Source organism: Eriocheir sinensis, chromosome 15 (assembly GCF_024679095.1).
Source record: "Eriocheir sinensis breed Jianghai 21 chromosome 15, ASM2467909v1, whole genome shotgun sequence".
NCBI lineage: Eukaryota > Metazoa > Arthropoda > Malacostraca > Decapoda > Varunidae > Eriocheir > Eriocheir sinensis.
This window is the reverse complement of record NC_066523.1, coordinates 5,807,992-5,826,459: the sequence shown is the minus strand read 5'-3', so window position 1 is coordinate 5,826,459 and position 18,468 is coordinate 5,807,992. Positions and strand designations below refer to the sequence as shown.

General features: G+C 45.2%; 2 protein-coding genes across 4 annotated transcripts; both read left to right on the top strand.

Moving 5' to 3' along the window:
- The first annotated feature begins 95 nt into the window (after window positions 1–95).
- On the top strand, window positions 96–8,870 carry LOC126998826 (carbohydrate sulfotransferase 11-like). 2 transcript variants are annotated; one of them, XM_050860958.1, is made up of 7 exons: window positions 96–2,475; window positions 3,773–3,876; window positions 4,876–5,004; window positions 5,893–6,093; window positions 7,156–7,365; window positions 7,600–7,862; window positions 8,748–8,870. In XM_050860958.1, the coding sequence occupies exons 1-6, from the start codon at window positions 2,326–2,328 to the stop codon at window positions 7,829–7,831; spliced, it is 1,026 nt and encodes a 341-aa protein (XP_050716915.1). In that variant the 5' UTR covers window positions 96–2,325; the 3' UTR covers window positions 7,832–7,862; window positions 8,748–8,870. The 2 variants fall into 2 exon arrangements, with proteins under 2 accessions (XP_050716915.1, XP_050716916.1); XM_050860959.1 differs by lacking the exon at window positions 8,748–8,870 and having other exon boundaries at window positions 96–2,084; window positions 2,315–2,475; window positions 7,600–8,368.
- Window positions 8,871–8,993: 123 nt separating this feature from the next.
- On the top strand, window positions 8,994–18,406 carry LOC126998825 (carbohydrate sulfotransferase 11-like). Of its 2 annotated transcripts, none has more exons than XM_050860957.1 (7): window positions 8,994–9,122; window positions 13,204–13,443; window positions 13,811–13,920; window positions 15,367–15,495; window positions 16,174–16,374; window positions 16,718–16,927; window positions 17,452–18,406. In XM_050860957.1, the coding sequence occupies exons 1-7, from the start codon at window positions 9,081–9,083 to the stop codon at window positions 17,690–17,692; spliced, it is 1,173 nt and encodes a 390-aa protein (XP_050716914.1). In that variant the 5' UTR covers window positions 8,994–9,080; the 3' UTR covers window positions 17,693–18,406. The 2 variants fall into 2 exon arrangements, with proteins under 2 accessions (XP_050716914.1, XP_050716913.1); XM_050860956.1 differs by lacking the exon at window positions 8,994–9,122 and adding an exon at window positions 10,922–11,443.
- The last annotated feature ends 62 nt before the right edge of the window (window positions 18,407–18,468 follow it).

Here is an 18,468-nt window from a genome sequence, read left to right as displayed (position 1 = left end):
TGTTCAAGTTCACTCCTTTTTTTTTTATATATATAATTACTTTTTATTGTTAATTTTAATAATTTTAACTTTCATACTGATGTTAAAATGATATTAAGCCTTTGCAATGCACAGTTCTACTTATTTCAGTTACTTACCACTTGCATTGTAAGTGGTAATAATATTGGATTGTTGAATAATTCAACAAAGGTGCCAAATATTTTTCTCTTCTTTTAATGTGTTTGTATTATGCATGCAATTCCCTTTTAATATTTTACTGCACATTCTATTATCCTGCTTTTTCTTATGAATTCATTAATTGGATTGGATCAATGATATTCTAACACTAGGCAAACAAAGGGTACGTAGGGCCAAATTGTAACAAACTGAAGTGGGATGATTTATATGAAGAGATTGGAAGTGATATTACAGGGGCTGAGGAAGGAATGGGAGATGAACAGGACCAGGAAAAATACCAGTCGCGGGTTAGAACCTCTAAGCCCTCCACATGGCACCATTAGAAAGGTAATAAAGTCAAGGTTGAGGGCGTACGTCAAAGCTGCGCGTGGCCTCAGTGTTCAAATCCCTTGAACCTATGGCGGGAGATAACCCATTACCCTGGAACACGATCAGTGTGACTTCTGGGTTGCCACAGTTTGCTTTTCCCCGGTTTCCCCAGTTACCCATTTATCGACCATCCCGAAAGGGAGGATGAACAGTTGGGTGAGCTGCGCGCCGATTGCCCAGGCTGGGATTCGAACGCGTCCAGCACCCTCGCATGTAATCTTCATATTATTCACTAATACTTTGGTTGATTTACAACACATGCATGAAAATTTACTGAGCGCCCTTCAGAATTAGTCCGCTAAATCTAAAAACGATCACATTGGAGGCACCTTTGCGACGTCACCGCGAACTTGGATGATGACGCTATGCACTTTGTAGGCAGCGGTGACCCAATCGCTCATCAGTGCTTCAGTGAGGTTTCGTTTGTTCTTCCATGCACGTGCGTAATGTATCATACGTAACCCTGTCACTGCACCATCACGAACAGGATGTGACGCCACAGTAGATATGTAAAACAAGTGTTAATAGCACAAAAACTGCTAGATCGGTGTCGCATGTCCCTCCAACATCCCCCCAACAATTTATATTATGCACTATAGGGGTCTAAAATGGAAAATGCTGAAAAGTAAAGATGGCGCCACTATAAACACTTGCCTGCGCCACAACGGGCTGGGGCCGACCATCAGACCCTTCTATGAAGGCCTGCCGGCTCCACAGGCCAAGACGTAAAAAAAAAAAAAAAGCTGACTTTGTTTATAATGCCATGTTGTAGGGTTCATCAGGGCTAACAAATGTTATTATACAATGTCATGTCTACAAGCCAGGAAAACAACTTGAAAAGAACAACAACAACAACAAGATGGACAAGCCGATAAAAATGTTGCAAAAAGAAACGTGGCAGAAAAGAACAACAACAACAAGATGGCCAAGCCGATAAAAATGTTGCAAAAAGAAACGTGGCAGAAAAGAAGAACAACAACAACAAGATGGACAAGCCGATAAAAATGTTGCAAAAAGAAACGTGGCACCGCTACCGCATCGCGACCTAGACCCGCCCAGGTGTGGGGCTGCGGGTTGTCTGCTCTCGGCTCTCCGCTGCTGCCAGTTATGCGTGCGCCGTTGATCGGGAGGTGTGTGAGGTGTGGAGGTCGTGCGTGCATCTGTGTTTGTGTGTGTGTGTGTGTGTGTGTGTGTGTACGCAGGACCAAAAAGTTAATGACCTATTTAATTTAGTGTATTTCGTGCCTCGCCTGCCCTGATACTCGGCCCGGCCCAACAAGCTGCATGTCAAGCCGCCGTGCGTGGTGGTGCTGTAGTTCAGTGGCCCGACGCATCGCTGGTGGCTTACGCGAGTTTGTGGCCGCCGCGGTGCACATGATCCCGAGACTGTGGCTTTTTTAGCGGTCCTGGCCAGAGTCCGCCTGTGAGTGTTGTACTTCACAGAAACAGTCCAGCCAGCGAGAGTGCCGTGCGGCATTAGGGAGTGTACGTGTGGTGTGGGAGTGATGCGCGTCTATGTTACGTCATTTGAAGCCGAGGTGAGCAAGGTGTGACAGTGCTTCGTATGTGGCACTGTTCTATAGATCTTGTGTTGCACTAACCCCATGCTCGGCAACAGCGACAGCCAATGGGCATGTGTTGCACTAGACATCAACCTAAACATCAACCGTAATCGCTGGACATCAACCATAATGCCCTCCACAGCAGGAATGGTTATAAGTCAGTGAAGTGAAGGAGACGTCAGCAGACACTCGTGCCCCTCCCACAGGTCAGGTCATCATGCTCACCCTGGTGCTGGTGCGGCTGCGGAGTGTGGCTGTCGCACTCTCGCCGCGGCGGATGGTGCTGGCCTCCCTCGCGATGCTCACCGGCGTCTTCTTCCTGCTCTTAGCGACGAGTTCTCGCAGTAGCTCCGCCAGCCATCTCCCGGTAAGCAGGACACGAGTTCCGTCATTACTATATTTGCGTGGGAGCAGTTCTATGACACACTAATGGTTGGCGTCCAGGAGGTTATATGTTTAGGTACTCTAGGAAGTGAAATAAGGATGACCAATGGCAAAATATAAGTGAAGTTCCGTGTAATAAATTTGAGATGGTAAAGACTATTATCTAGAATCTCGATATTTATTGTTATTACTACTACTGCTACTACTACTACTACTACTACTACTACTACTACTACTACTACTACTACTACTACTACTATTATCATTATTATATTACTTATTTTTTGTTCACCGGACCTTCAGAGACCAGCCACGTCCTTCACTCGCCTGCCTCCTCACGCACCAACCTGTTCACCTTCTCTCATGTCGCGTCTGTCAAGGAGAACGATTTTTTTTTTTTCAGTTTCTTATTTTTAGTTTTCATACGCCAAACTCGTCACTCGCCCCACCTTCTTGTTCTCTCTCTCTCTCTCTCTCTCTCTCTCTCTCTCTCTCTCTCTCTCTCTCTCTCTCTCTCTCTCTCTCTCTCAAGGGGCTATTACACTGGGCAAATTTTCCGTGGATCTTCAGTCAACCACGATTTCCACTAGCGTGGCTCTCATTTGTTTCTTCTTGTTGTTGCTGCTGATGATGATGGTGAGTAATACCGTCGTCATTCGGTGAAATCTACCGTAGCTTTGGAAGATCATGGACACGTCAGAAAACCACGGAAATATGAGAACCACGCCAGCGGAAATCGTGGTTTGACTGAAGATCCACGGAAAATTTGCCCAGTGTGATAGCCCCTAACGTATCGGGCCCCTCAGTAAGTCTGTTTGAAAAGCCTCTCGTAGATCTAAGCTGATGGGATTTCATAGACTTTTGTGATCCTGGTGATAGTTTTACACAACTTCTACACCTTGAACGGGAAAATCACCCCTGAAAACCGGTTAATCTTCTCTGTGGCCTTGGAAATTTGTCGTAATGGGAGCCCGATACGTTTAGGAATATGGAGTTAACTGCATCTTCAACGGGAAAAAGCAACCTTGAAAACCCGGCCACTCTTCTCTGTAGCCTTGGGAAATAGTCTTAATATGGGAGCCCGATACGTTTAATAATATGTACCTCACGTAAATGACTGCTCTTTCGGCCACCTCTTCGGATTCTTTACAGGAGCAGCGAGTAGCGGGCTTTTTTGTGTGTGCCCTTGTGCTGTCTCCTTTGCTGTAAAAAAAAAAATGTATGGTAATGGCGTTGCAGAAAGATCACTTATCACCGCACACCTTCTTCCCCTCCCTCAGATGCGGATGCAGGAGCGCGTGGAGAGGCTGGAGAGTGTGTGCGCGGGGATGCCTGCCCCCAGCGAGGTCGCCGCCGCGGCCATGGCTGAGGCAACCCGTCTCAGGTCTGGCTATCATGCGTCACGTTTTTTTTTTTTTTTTCCATGAACCGCACGCACGTCGTTTTCCCATTACACACCAGCATGTCTTTTCACTCAGGTTTCGTCAGACACAACTATTTTTTTTTTTTCCATGAACCGCACGCACGTCGTTTTCCCATTACACACCAGCACGTCTTTTCACTCAGGTTTCGTCAGACACAACTATTTTTTTTTTCCATGAACCGCACGCACGTCGTTTTCCCATTATACACCAGCACGTCTTTTCACTCAGGTTTCGTCAGACACAACTATTTTTTTTTTCCATGAACCGCGCGCACGTCGTTTTCCCATTACACACCAGCACGTCTTTTCACTCAGGTTTCGTCTGACACAACTATTTCTACAAGATGTCATTTCGTTACCCTCACCCCTGTCACCCCTGCCGATTTTTTTTTTTTTTTTTTTTTTTTTTTTTTTTAGGGAAAGCGCAAAAAGAAACTCGTCCTTTTTCAGTCAGCCTGTGATGAAGGCAAGAAAGTTAAGTCAAATATTAGAACTCTCACACCCTAGAATGACTTAACAACTATACCAAAAGGTGCGCCACTTCATAAATAAATAAATGACTACGAGGATGAGGATTTTTTTTTTTCATGGCCTGGGGCGTGTGAAAGTGTTATGAAGTGTTCTTTGTTGGTATACGTAATTTGAGTAAGCTGTAAGACATATTAGACATTATGTACGCAGTATTCCTATTAGTACTTGTACCAAGAAAGATACTACGATACTACGTTGCAACATTGCAGAGAAGTGTAAGAATGATCTAGTGCCATAATAGGACTCTGTAAGATCATTCTTCCTTATTGCAATAGTTAATATATAGTTTATTCAGATTGTTTTTTTTTATGATATATGTACTACAAGGAAGGGTGTGTACGAGTTGGATGACATACCCAAACGCGTGTGTGTGTGTGTGTGTGTGTGTGTGGTGCCGCCTTAGCACTAACACTCTCTGGTGGCCGGCAGGACGCAGGTGCTGGAGGAGCACCGCCTCATGGTGTGCGTGGTCTTCAAGGCGGGCTCAACCACGTGGAACTCCATCGTGGCGCACCGCTACAACAACACGGAGATCCTCAAGACGAGGAAGTTCTACAAGTAAGCCAAAGAACGACGAGGCCCCCGGGAGGGCAAGCGTCTGATACTCATTATACAAGTAGAACGAATGACTCACTGAACAAAACAAAACTGTCTCGAGGCTTTGGGAGTATAGCATAAGCAGTAGGTAGAGGGTGTAGTGAGAAACTTATCCGCTCGCACGCATACAAAGAGAGGAATTGCATGAATCAAGATCTAGGCATGAATAGTGATTACCTGTCACGGGTGTGGCGAAATGACACATTTAAACTTGTAGAATTTTCATTTTTCAGGCTTTAAATCTTGCACTGTGTATAATAAGTGTATAATGATAATTTCGGAGCGAGCGACGTTCGCGGATTTTGGAATTCTTACAGTTTTCTCATTTCGATGTTTCTTTTCTTTGTGTGTGACCGGGGTGGGAACACTTTTTCGCGAGGTCTCTAATTCAAAAGCTTTCAAATGATATGCTTCGCATGGTCGTTTGAACCTATACAATTTATTGATTTCGATGAATCGCCACCACAGCTGTACTGCCATGCACTGGTCTCTCATCCTAAGAGCTACAATACAGTTTCTCAGTTGTTACACAACTTTTCCTACACTATACAGCAAGCACAGGCAGGCGTCAAGGGAGCCTGCGTCTCGGACAGTGTTTGTTTCTTATCTTCTGACTGGATCACTATTTATGTATTATTATTATTATTATTATTATTATTATTATTATTATTATTATTATTATTATTATTATTATTATTATCAATATTATTACCTAGTTGAGGAGAAATACGTGTGCCTGAACGCAGGCACGCACACACTTTACACGCACGAATAATGTAACAACAGCAATGTGCTCCTTCCGCTTCGCTCGCTCCGCAATTTGTCCTTTTTTACATCAGTTTTCACCAGGTTGATCGAGATGCTAAAGGCCACGAGGGAGCGGTTCCAGGAGGTGTCGAGGTCATCGCTCTTCCTGAGGGCCGTGATGGCGAGGCACCCGCTGGAGCGCCTGCTGTCGGCCTACAAAGACAGGATCGAGGACCAGAGCCACGTCTCCTCCCAGGCCAGATACTACAGCCCCCTCATCCTCCGCCACACCCGCGGCCACAGGTTGGTCTGTAGACTTAGTGACTCCCTCTTTATCCATTTTTTTTTACAGTAAAGGAAGCAGCTCAAGGGCAAAAATAAATTAATAAAGCCCGCTAATTACTGTACCTATATAAAAAAAAAAGCACAAATGAATGGCCAAAAGAGAGGACAATTTCGGATGGAGGGGTGTCTTGATATACTCTTGAAGCTGCTCCTCTCTCCCAGTAATATCCAGTCCTGCTCTTTTTTTTAGTAAACAAAACATTAATTTATCCAATCATCATCATTGTTAATCCTCCGAACATTCCCACTTTCCACCTGCCTGAATTTTGTATATTCTGACTTCATGCCTGTAAATCCTGCATTCCCCCTCTGTTACTTTGGCCGTTCATCTGTTATTCGTTATGCGCATGATTGACTTCCCCGAGGTAGTCATTTTAATATCATTCGCCATTAACATACTTTCAACCTTTGCCTGTTCCCCAATGCTATCTTTCTTTTCTCCATGTCATCCCATTTACTATCTCCACTTCATCACAGGAGCTGGCAGAGTTCAAGGAGGGAGCGAAGAGCAATTTCATGTAAACAGTGAGAGAAATAGGATGCCAATGCAACAATGAGACTATTTTTAATTTTTTTTTTTATTAGGTGCTGCCTATAGCGCCGGTAGGCTCTCTGGAGGGGTTTCTTGGGCAACCCCACCCCGTTAGTAGCGCAGGCGAGTTTAATTTATAGTGGCTGCCGTGATATAAGACTTGTTTGGCCCATGATGCCCCCCGGTGCTCCACTTGAACGAAGTCGCTGAAGTTAGTGTTGATTGGAGATCTGGGCGGTACGTAGGTAAATCTTCCGCCACTCAGAGATGGTTGGAAATTGTTAGCGTGCATCGGTGGGACTCGAACCTAGGTCCCCGGGTTCACACCCGCACGCTGACCACTCGGCCACCGCCTGAATAAAATGTGTCATATAACCTTAGGCTTAGTATCTGTGAAAGTATTACTGGTTATAGTCTGCTATAAAAAAAATAGGAGCGTATTTTACTTTTTCCTCCTTTTTCTAAGTCATATATTTCGCTGTTTCCAGCTACTCGAGGGAAGACTTGTACAATATTAACGGCACGCTGCGGGTGGTGCCGACGTTCCGTGAGTTCGTGAGCTACCTGGTGTCGCGGCCGCCAGAGGAGTACGACCCCCACTGGCGCCCCGTGTCCCTGCTGTGCGGCCTCTGTCACGTCCAGTACACGGCCGTGGTGCTCACCGAGACCTACAATGAGGACATGCTCTATGTCATGAGGTGGGTCACTAGTTCACCGATAGTACTCTCTCTCTCTCTCTCTCTCTCTCTCTCTCTCTCTCTCTCTCTCTCTCTCTCTCTCTCTCTCTCTCTCAATTAGAAAAGGTATCACTGACAGTACCAAAACGATTCAAGTTCCTATATGCTGCTAAACGTAGAACACTTCTGCCAAGGATCTATTTTTTCTCATTTTCATATTTTCTATTTCTCTTCATTCTCCGCGGTGTACTGCAGGGCGAGCGGCTTGGGCCAGGCGGTGAACGCAACCCTCCTGCTGAAGAAGAACAACAACAGGGGCAAAGGAGACACCCACCAGCTCCTCAACGACTACTACTCCACGCTGGAACCGCCGCTCCTGCAGCAGATCATCAACATCTACCAGAACGACTTCAGATTGTTCAACTACGCACCGGGCGACGTTCTGCGCCCCTTTATAACCCCTCCTACCTCCCATGCACCTTCTTGACGAGAGCAGCGAAATGATGGAACAGTTTTAGGTACGGTGTAATAGTCAGGCTTTATTGTTTATTGATAGATAGATATAGGTGGATATACAGAGAGAGAGAGAGAGAGAGATAGAGAGGGTTGTATTTACGTTCTTCCTTTCACCAGCTCCTCCTCCTCCTCCTCCTCCGATTGTGCCAGTCCAATCCAGTTCGGCCAAAGTCTCGTCCGCCTGTGCCAACCTCAACCAACTCGACAACTCTCGCTTTCTAGTCAAACTCTTGCGCTACTCGCGTTTCACTTTTGTTTTTCTTTCTTGGTAAGGCGTCGTGTGTATCAAGGGTTTACCTCGTATATGTATGCATGTATATATGTTTGTATATATGTATGTATGCGTTAAAGTAGTATGTATAATTATGTATGTAATTATGAATAAAAGTAGGATGTATGTATGTATATATGTGTGATTCAGACATTCATTCGCTGTCACCAGATGTAAGAGAGAGAGAGAGAGAGAGAGAGAGAGAGAGAGAGAGAGAGAGAGAGAGAGAGAGAGAGAGAGGGGCCCGCCTTCCTGAGAGTCCAGTGACCCCACCTCCCCCCCTCCCCTGTGCCCACCCACTGGTGATATGATTCTACAATAGACCTTATATAGTAACTTTCTTTTGTACATCAGAATGCCCCCGGGTACCACTTGCTTTGTGGCCCCCCACCCCATACTCAGCTGTTCGACCCCCCAGGTGCCCCCCCACTTTGATAAATACCTAGCTACGCCACTGGTTATGAATGCAAGATGTCCACAAGTATACGTAATGCAATAAACATATTTTCAGTTAATCCCTATGCTTGCTATACTCCTAGAAAACAACAACAACCAACCAACAAACCAACAAACCAACCAACAACATTATCATCATCATCAACACTACTTTCCATAGATAACGCGATGGTTGATCCCTGATGGAGGCGTACGTACCCACAACATGCATACCCACAAACCATGACGTCACACCCTCTCCTTTCCTCGCCCCGCCCGCGCATGTGCAGTGAAAGTTAAGGGTGGATGAGTGGCAGCCAGCACGTCGCTACCTCCACCACCACCACTACCACATAGCCTACTCGGGAGCTTTGGCCTGATGAATTGACCAAACCTGTTCTAGCGCACCTCTGCCTTTCAAGTGCATCTCCACGCTGCGACTGAAGGTTCCTGATGATGCCGGGGAGAGAGATGAAGAAGGAAAAAAATGCGTTAAGTGTGGAGGGTTGGGAAGATGAAGTGTAGCTACTCAAATTCCAACTACGCAAAACAACAGGTAGGTAGGTAGGAAGGTTAGACAGGTAAGTAGGTAGGATATGTAAAGGTGAGACATACGGTATTATTAAGAAATCTAAGTCCTTGAATATTGACTGTGGATTGAGGTGAGGCCTCTAAACAATATGTAGATAGACAGATTGGTTATTTAGTAGGTATGTAGGTAAGATAGGTAAAGGTGGTCTACATCCTGTATTATCAACTAGAGTCCTTGGATATGGTCTATAGTTCAAGGTGAGACCACAAAACAGGTATAGTGGATCGTTCAGCAGGTGTGCGGATATCATCAAGGAATCTATAGGCTATGGATATTAATTGTGTTTGACTTGGTGTTCTTCCTTGTTTCACACACACACACACACGCACATACACACACATGCAAGTATAAATCCATGTATTGTTGCATTTACAGTTTTTTACACAGCTTGGTGGGGAGGGCTAATAGGCTAACTTTCCACTCTTATTTTTTTACTCCTTTATTCCTTATTTATTCCTTTATTCCCTTTTGAACACTAACCCAACCTACCTTAATTTCATGAAACGTGCACTGCTATCAATTTATTTCTTGGATATTATTGATACAGAACAGCAAGACGGAATCATCTGTTTAGGGTAAAAGTAGAGGGTTATATTCTGAAACATAACATCGCTCAAGCTTCCTATATATTTGACAAGGTTTTCGTAGGAGTTTTGAGCAGTAAATAGCGGGCTTTTTTATAATATTTTTTCTTTACGCCCTTGAACTGTCTCCTTAGCTGTAAAAAAGAAAAAAAAATTGCCAGGGGTAGTTTTATGATCCTGGTGGTAGTTCGATCGACCCCCTATCTGTACCAAGCACCTAAAACAACACTCCTGAGAACCCGATTGCTTTTCTTTTTGGCCTTAGGAAATAGTTAACGTGAGAGGCGGAAGCGTCTACCACCCTCGTGAAAGTCTGATGATGTAAGCAGCTGTTGTCACTCAAGATGAGGCCACGTGGTAATAATAGCGCATGCATCCGGACGGCAATTTGCATCATAAAGTTCGGTGACCTCCTTAACGGTTTATGACGAGCGACCACTGAATATCAACGGTGCGTGTGTGTGTGTGTGTGTGTGTGAGGGGGTAGGGGCGGCCACCTGACGTGCTGGTGTGGCCGAGGATCGCGAGCAGGCGTGAGTTTCAGCGCTAGACACCCGCGGGACACACCGAGCATTGTCTAGGTGTCTCCTTGAGTGTGTTGAGCGGCGTTGTCCCTCTTCAGCACCGTCTTGCCTCCTTCTCAAGTAATGGCGCCCCCGGAACTCCAGCAATAATCTTTCCTGAACCAGCAGTGACCAGACGAAGAGATAATTTATCGAGAAAAAGGGCGAAACGTAGCTCTTTATAAACAAGTATCGGTTTTAGACAAGTTTGTGCTCTAGCTGTACCTCTTCAGTGCTGTTTTGCCGCCTTCTCAAGCACTGGCGGCCCCGGTGTGGTGTCATCTGTCATCCCGTATTGTAAGACATCCCATCCTTAATTTCTCATCGCGGAACCCAATCTTTACTATCACAGAGTAAGTAAGTGAAGCATCTAAGTGTAAAAAAGTACAGAGGAGGACCTAAAAAGCGGTGCAAAGCGGAACAGGTCACAAGAAGAAAAAGAAGAGTGATTGTTGATATCCTAGTTATATACATCATTATCATCATTTGCTTTCATAATAATATAAATAAACTTGGGTGGGACAGATCCCAGAACCGTGTCGAAATTCATGTATGTGTTCAGGATGGGATGTCTCACGATACTGGAAAGTCTCATGACACCACACCGGAACTAGAGCAACAATCTTCCTGAATCAGTAGTGACCAGACAAAGAGATAATTAACCCGTCACCAGGAAAAGAGGGCGTAACAGCTTTTTATGAACAAGTACCAATAAATAATCAATCAATCATTCAGTTTTAGATAAAGTGTGTGATCTACTTCGTCGCGGGTTTATGTATTAGACTGAGATAAGTGAGCGAAGGAGTCCGGCGTTGTTGGTGTACCGAGTCTTCAGGAGAACGTTGGTTTCGTGTGCCGCGGCAGGACGATATATTTATTACCCTGGGCAGGAAGGAAAGACCCACCGTGCAGAGGACACAGGATACGGCGTGACCCCTCCATGAACCCTCAGCCTTGTAACACCCACAGGAGGCGACTGTAGCACTTAAATCGAGGGAGGAATGTGGAGATGATGGCCTGGAAGCGCTACGGGAAGAGTCTGAGGAAAAGGCTGTGGACGCTTTTGTTGCTGACAGCGTGCAGTTTCGCCCTCGTCAGTCTTTTCGACGAGGCAGGGAGACGCGCCGCCCAGCAGGAGGTATACGTGGCGCTGCAAACACTCTCTCTCTCTCTCTCTTTCTCTCTCTGGGTGTGGGACTGTGGGTGTGTAGACGAAAGCGTACTTAGTGTGTGTGTGTGTGTGTGTGTGAAGGTCGCACAGTTATTTACCGCTAAACTCGTGAGCCCTTGAAGATAAATTGCTATTGTTGATATGACGGACGATTCACCTCCTTGCACACAGCGGGAAAGATTGTAAATTGTATGTTTCTGACTGTGTTTTGTGCGCACTGGCCTCAGATCATGCACATTATTCCTCTTCTATCTGTTTTTTTTTTTCTTTCCTCCTTCCTCTCGTTACTTTTATTTTCTCTTGCTTCTATCTTTTACTTCCTGCTTCTTCTCGTTACTGTATTTATCCTCTTCCACCTTTCTCTTTACTTTTTTTCCATTTATTTAATTCCTCCACCTTTTCTCACTTTGTTTTTTCCCCTCCAACCCTTCATAAGATAATTTCATGGTGTTCTTTCCTCACTCCTTCCCTTTTCTCTCCTTCCCTTTGCCTTTCTCTTTTCCTTTTTCTTCCCTCATTCCTTCCTACTCTCCATAACTTACTTTCCTCTCTTCTTTCTTTCATCCCTTTATCTTCCTTCCCTCCTTCCTTCCTTCCCCAGTATCCTCTTCTCCTTCAACCCTTTTTCTTCCATCACTCCTTTTTTTTCCTCATTCCTTCCCTTTCTTATCTCTTTTCCTTCAACCTTTTTCCTTCCCTTCCTCCGCTCTCCCTTCCTTCCCTCTTTCAACTGTTTTCCTTTCCTCCCTTTCTCCATTATTTTCCCTTATTCCCACCCTTTCCTCCTTCCTCCCTCACTTCTCCCCTTCCTTCAACTCCTTTCCTTTCCTCCCTCCTTTCTCCCTCATTTCCATAAACTGTTACGTGGAACTGGAGGAAGGAGGGACTAGGAAGGAAAAAGGGGGTGTAGGGGGCCGGAAGAGGGGATGAGAGGGGAGTGTATGGGAGTGTTGTAGCCTGGTGTTGTTTTAATTACGGGGTGGTTAACTCAAGAGGTGAACGACTGGTCTCATTACCGTCTAGCTAGCGCCATATTCTTAAAAATTTCGGCGCCCAAGTAGGTACACATATTTGACAAGGCTTTCGTAGGAGTTGTGGGCATTTCCATGGGTAGTTATATGACCCTGGTGGTAATTTGAGTATCCTTCTGTACCATGAACCTAAAAAGACTCATTAGAACCCGATTAATCTCCTCTTTGGCCTTTGAAATAGTTTATGTGAGAGGTGGAAGCATTTGATGAGAGTACCGACCCTATAAGTATTAATTATGTTATGAAGGCAAGATGGTTACTGAGGGACGTGACGTTGGTTTGAGGTGATGATTGTGTTATTTAGGCGTTGTGGAAAATAAGATAAATGGACTGGTACATGTCTTTTTACTTTTTTCCTTCTTGTTACTTATCCTTTCTTTCTTACTTTCATATTTTGCCTTATTTATTACCCCTCCATTTCTTGTTTTCTTCGCTTGCTCTGTTTTTTTTTCTACTTCTTCTTTTCTATTTGTTTTATTGCTGTTGCTTTCTCTCATTCCCACCCTTCTCTTCTTTCTTCCTTCCCTTCCTTTCCTCTTTTCCTTCTACCCTTTTACGTCCTTTTTTTCTTTCCTCCTCACTTCCCTCTTTGCTTCACCTCCCTTCATCTTGTCACATGATTTAGTTACCCCGTTGCATGAGAAGGAAAGTAGAGTGTTGTGTTTGTATATCTGTGTTTACTTCCCTCCCATGTAGAGCACCGCACCTCCAGTGTTGCAGAATGAATGGTTGAGTGACCCGTATACAGAGACTACCATCCCTACAACCACAGCTACAACCACAACCACCTCTAGAGCTACCTCCACTACCACCCCTACCACCACCACCACAACCACCTCCACCACCTCCTCCAGGGCTACCACCACCACCACCACCTCTATCACCACCAAAACCGCAGTATCCTCACTCGACAATGCGGATCTACAGCGCATAGAGGTAAGATTGGTACGCTCTCTCTCTCTCTCTCTCTCTCTCTCTCTCTCTCTCTCTCTCTCTCTCTCTCTCTCTCTCTCTCTCTCTCTCATTAAAAAAACAAGCTCGACCTACACTTCCTTCGACTTAATTTACTAAAGTAGAAATGCAAAGTCTAGGTGACGTTTGATTTTCCATAATTATTCCACTTCGGTTTAAGGATCTGACGGGTCTGAATATCTATGTAAATTTATGTAAATCTCTTCCTTCCTTCAACTTAATATTTACCAAAGTAGAAGTGCAGAGTCTAGGTGGCGTTTGATTAACTATAATTTTGCCACGTGTGGTCTGAACATCTATGGACATCCATGTAAATCTTTTCTCCCTTCAGCGGCGGATGCAGGAGCGCGTGTTGAGGCTGAGGCGGCGGTGTGAGGGCCGCGTGCAGGCCGCCCCCAACGAGACCGTCACCTGGAACCTCAACATGTTTGTGCGTAGCAGGTCAGTGACGGGGAGAGAGGATGAGGAAGGGAGGGAGGGATAACCTACACCATAAAATTATAGCTATACACTCCTACTGTCTTTCCTCTCTCCGCAACTGTACCTTTTCCACTAACCCACTTCCCCATTTTGCTATACCCTTGCACGGGCGGAATATCTGGGGGGGCTAGGGTGGGTATAGCCCCCCAGTGTTTTCTATATCGGCCCAAAATGCCCCTAAAAGTGCTTATTTTTTTTTTATTTCATTTACCCCATCTGCGCATGCTCGCTTCGTTCGCCACCTTCACCTCTAACTCCTGAACCTATGATGCTCTCTAGCCAAAGTTACGGGACTGGAGAGAGAGAGAGAGAGAGAGAGAGAGAGAGAGAGAGAGAGAGAGAGAGAGAGAGAGAGAGAGAGAGAGAGAGCAGGGCCGTAATTTCTTGGGGGCTAGGGAGCCACAAGTGTTTTCTATATCGGCCTCAAAATGCCCATAAAAGTGCTTATTAAAAAAAAAAAAACATCACTTGCGCATGCTTGCTTCGCTCGCCCCCTTCCCTCCCCCATCCCTCCCCAAACTCATGACCCTATGGTGCTCTCTAGTCCCCCCAAAATACCTGCCAAGATTGCGGGCCTGCCTTGATTAGAAGAATAGAGCGGTGGAGGTAAGAACGGACAAGATTTAGGGCCAGTTCGACAGTCCAACACCGAGTCATTATAAGCGCCCGAACCAAACTATATTCTCCACAATGATCCGTTATCTCTACTCAATGTCAGATGCTAAAGAGATTGCCCGTGTGGTTTCCTAAAATCTCCTCCTTTTTACATCAACGCCAAACATTAGAGGTGTCGTACAAGGAATTTTCGTCTTTCTTTGTGTTTGGTTGGGGAACTTACAAATTTGCTGTACTGGACTATAAAACTGGCCCTTAGACACACTTTTCCTGTCTCTGCTACTGATAACGTTTCTCTATACCTCTCTGTCATCTGTCCTCACTTCCCACCAGCGTTGCCAAATTATCGTACTCATCGCATTGAATTTCGTAGTTTTGGACCGATAACTATGGCAAAAAGAAAAAAAAAAAAAGGGCATCAATAAATAACAGCTTTAACGCTAACTTTAATTTTCTATCGTTATTTGTGCAGGTTTGAGTTTGAGGCTTAAAAATGATAAGTACAATGTGGTGAATACGATAATCTGGCAATGCTGCTTCCCCCCCCCTTGCTACCATCTCTATTTATCTATCTATCTTTCCTCCCACATGCAGAACACAGCTGATAAAGATAACAATGATGATGGTGATGATGGTGGTGATGGTGGTGATGGTGGTGGCAATATCCCCTTCCCTCTTCCATCCCACACGCAGACAGTATACAAGTGATTGACTATGTCGGATAAAGATGACGATGACGGTGGTGGTGGTGGTGGTGGTAATTCCCTTTTCCTTTTTCCTTCCCCCGTCTAGAATTCAGGTGTTGGAGGACCACCGCCTGGCCGTCTGCGTGGTATACAAGGCGGGCTCCACCACCTGGTCGTCCATCGTGGCCCACCGCTACAACAACACCAAGATTCTGCAAGGGAGGAGCTTCTACAAGTGAGAGAGAGAGAGAGAGAGAGAGAGAGAGAGAGAGAGAGAGAGAGAGAGAGAGAGAGAGAGAGAGAGAGAGAGAGAGAGAGAGAGAGAATTGTTATTATTATAGTTTATTGACAAAATCTCTCAAAGCATAGAACACATAAAATACTCTCTAATTTTATCTCAACTTTTTTTTATAGAATTGGAAACCTTCATAATTTTGTCTCTTTTACCTTTTTTTATTACGTTTGAAACCTTCCTTTTTGTCCTCTTCAATTTTGCAAAATATTAAAATCAAACCGTCTTATAAAATTCGGAACATCCATAATTTTGTCTCCCTTACCTTCTTATAACATTTGAAACCTTCCCTTTTGTCTCCATTTTCACAAAGACTTAAAAACAAACCATCTCTTCTCATAGAACTGGAAACCTTCATAATTTTTTTCTCCCTTAGGCTTACCTGGTAATGGCCTTCTTATAGCATTTCAAATCTTCCCTTTTGTGTCCATTTTCACAAAGACTTAAAAACAAACCATCTCTTCTCATAAAATTGGAAATCTTCATAATTTTTTTCACCCTTAGGTTTACCTGATAATGGCCTTCTTATAACATTACAAATCTTCCCTTGTGTGTCCATTTTTCACAAAGCATTAAAATCAAACCTTCTCTTGCCTCCCGCACCTTCGCCGGCTCCGTCAGGATGCTCGGCCTCATGCTGCCCACCATCCCGCGGTTCTACGAGATCTTTAACTCCACCGACTTCGCGCGGGTGGTGATGGCGCGCCACCCCCTCACGCGCCTCCTCTCGGGTTACAAGGAGAAGCTGGGCATAATGAACCCCGTGTCTGCACAGGCCAAGAAGTACATCCCCCTCATCCTCCAGCACGCCCACAACAAAAAGTATGTTTGCTGCTTGTGTCCTTTCTGTGTGTTCGAAGTTTTAGGTTTTGCAACATTTAGCTTCTTTTCTTTCTCCCTTATTTTCTCCTGTATTTCTCGTATTCCTGGTATTCTCTTGTATTCCTGACTTCTTTTATCCTTGGCCTGTCTCCTTTGCCATAAGAAATAGATAGATAGATGGATGGACGGATAGATGGGTAGGTAGGTAGGTAGGTACAGATCAAGAGATGGAAATACAGAGATAGGAAGTTAAAGAAAAGAAAGACAAAGCAAAAACAAACGGCGCTCAACACCCTTCCAAAAAGTAACCATCTCGCCCTTTCTGCTTAATTGGTCCCTCCAGCTACACTGACGAAGAGCTGTACGCCGCGGAGGGGGCGCTGCGGGTGGTGCCGACGTTCCGCGAGTTCGTGAGCTACCTTATGTCGCGGCCGCCGGAGGAGTACGACCCCCACTGGCGCCCCGTGTCCCTGCTGTGCGGCCTCTGTCACGTCCAGTACACGGCCGTGGTGCTCACCGAGACCTACAATGAGGATATGCTCTACGTCATGAGGTGGGTTACTATATAGTCCACCGATGGTACTCTCTCTCTCTCTCTCTCTCTCTCTCTCTCTCTCTCTGTATTCATTTTTAACTGTTATCTGCAGCTTCTAAGTTATTGCCATATCTTAATAGCACTTATTGTATAGAGCTTAGACTGGCTTTCCCTGTGTGTGTGTGGGAACTGTTAACACACACACACACACACACACACACACGATCTGTCTTCCAGGTTTTCACTTCTTATCCTCCTCCGGAACAACACCAACACTCCCTCAGACTATGCCCATATTCTAATTAAACGTCTCGGCATATCATTTCGCCTGTTTGAAAAGCCCCTATTAGAAGTTGCTCGGATTTCCATGGCCTGTTTTGTGCTCCTGGTCATAGTTTTACACGACTTCTGCATCTTGAACGGGAAAATCACCACTGAAGACCCGGTTAATCTTCTCAGTGGCCTTGGGAAATAGTAGTAAAAGGAGCCTGACACGCTTAATAATATAGACCTTACCCACACGTCCTGCCTCTTCGCCACAGGACCAGCGGGATGGACAAGCTGGTGGACGTGAATCTCCTGAAGGTGAACAACAACAAGGGCCCGGGGGAGGAGACGCGGCGGGTCCTCAACGCCCACTACTCGGCCCTGGGAACGCCGCTACTTCGCCGGATCATCGATGTTTACAAGGACGATATGGAGATGTTCGGCTACACGCTGGACAGCTTGAAGATTGGGACCTCTGAGCTGAGTGACCCGAGGGTGCCCGCAGACGCCGGCTAGTTGGGCGTGTCGGGGTGATAGCGCTGGTCTGTAATGATGATTTGTGGTGTCAGACGGGTGGTAGTAGTAGGAGTAGTAGTAGTAGTAGTAGTAGTTGTTGTTGTTATTGTTGTTGTTGTTGTAGAAGTAGTAATAGTAGTTTGGTGTAGTAGTAGTAGTTGTTGCTGATATTGTTGCTTTTGTAGTAGTAGTAGTAGCAGTAGTAGTAGTAGTAGTAGTTGGAATAGTAGTAGTAGCATCAGTAGTAGTCGGCGTAACCAACCACATCAACGTTTTGTTATCGTTATCGTCAAAACAAGAAGTGTTGATGATCACGTCATCCTTTATGTTCCCACCCGGGCTGAGCCTCACACGTCTTCTTTGGGGCACAGGCAATCTTTCCATATGGTCGCGCTAAAGCATTCAGTCAGTCTTTTTTTTTGTCGCCATGATTCAGTCATTTTTATTTAATCAAAGTGTTCCTTAATGTTCATCAGTTTAGATGTCCACCTAAGGATGGTCTCATGTGCATGTGTTTGGTGACCATGTCAATCTGTTCTTGAGACATTGTGGTTGTAGACATTATGGTAACAGGCACTCTACAGACAAACAACAATGAAAATATTTTCGCCCTCCTGACTACGCCGAGGACAGCGACAGTCATATCAGTTTGATAATACTAATACTGATTAAATGTCTCACATGTAACAACGTATCTGCGGACGCCTACTTAGGTCTCTCTCTCTCTCTCTCTCTCTCTCTCTCTCTCTCTCTCTCTCTCTCTCTCTCTCTCTCTC

What these genes read in the sequence shown, in the direction of transcription:
- LOC126998825 (XM_050860956.1), top strand. Translation starts at nt 11,315, where the DNA reads ATGATGGCCTGGAAGCGCTACGGGAAGAGTCTGAGGAAAAGGCTGTGG. An exon ending in GACGCGCCGCCCAGCAGGAG is followed by an intron (nt 11,444 to 13,203) that starts GTATACGTGGCG and finishes CCTCCCATGTAG; the next exon opens with AGCACCGCACCTCCAGTGTT. An exon ending in CGGATCTACAGCGCATAGAG is followed by an intron (nt 13,444 to 13,810) that starts GTAAGATTGGTA and finishes TTCTCCCTTCAG; the next exon opens with CGGCGGATGCAGGAGCGCGT.
- LOC126998826 (XM_050860958.1), top strand. Translation starts at nt 2,326, where the DNA reads ATGCTCACCCTGGTGCTGGTGCGGCTGCGGAGTGTGGCTGTCGCACTC. An exon ending in GCTGAGGCAACCCGTCTCAG is followed by an intron (nt 3,877 to 4,875) that starts GTCTGGCTATCA and finishes GGTGGCCGGCAG; the next exon opens with GACGCAGGTGCTGGAGGAGC. An exon ending in AAGACGAGGAAGTTCTACAA is followed by an intron (nt 5,005 to 5,892) that starts GTAAGCCAAAGA and finishes AGTTTTCACCAG; the next exon opens with GTTGATCGAGATGCTAAAGG.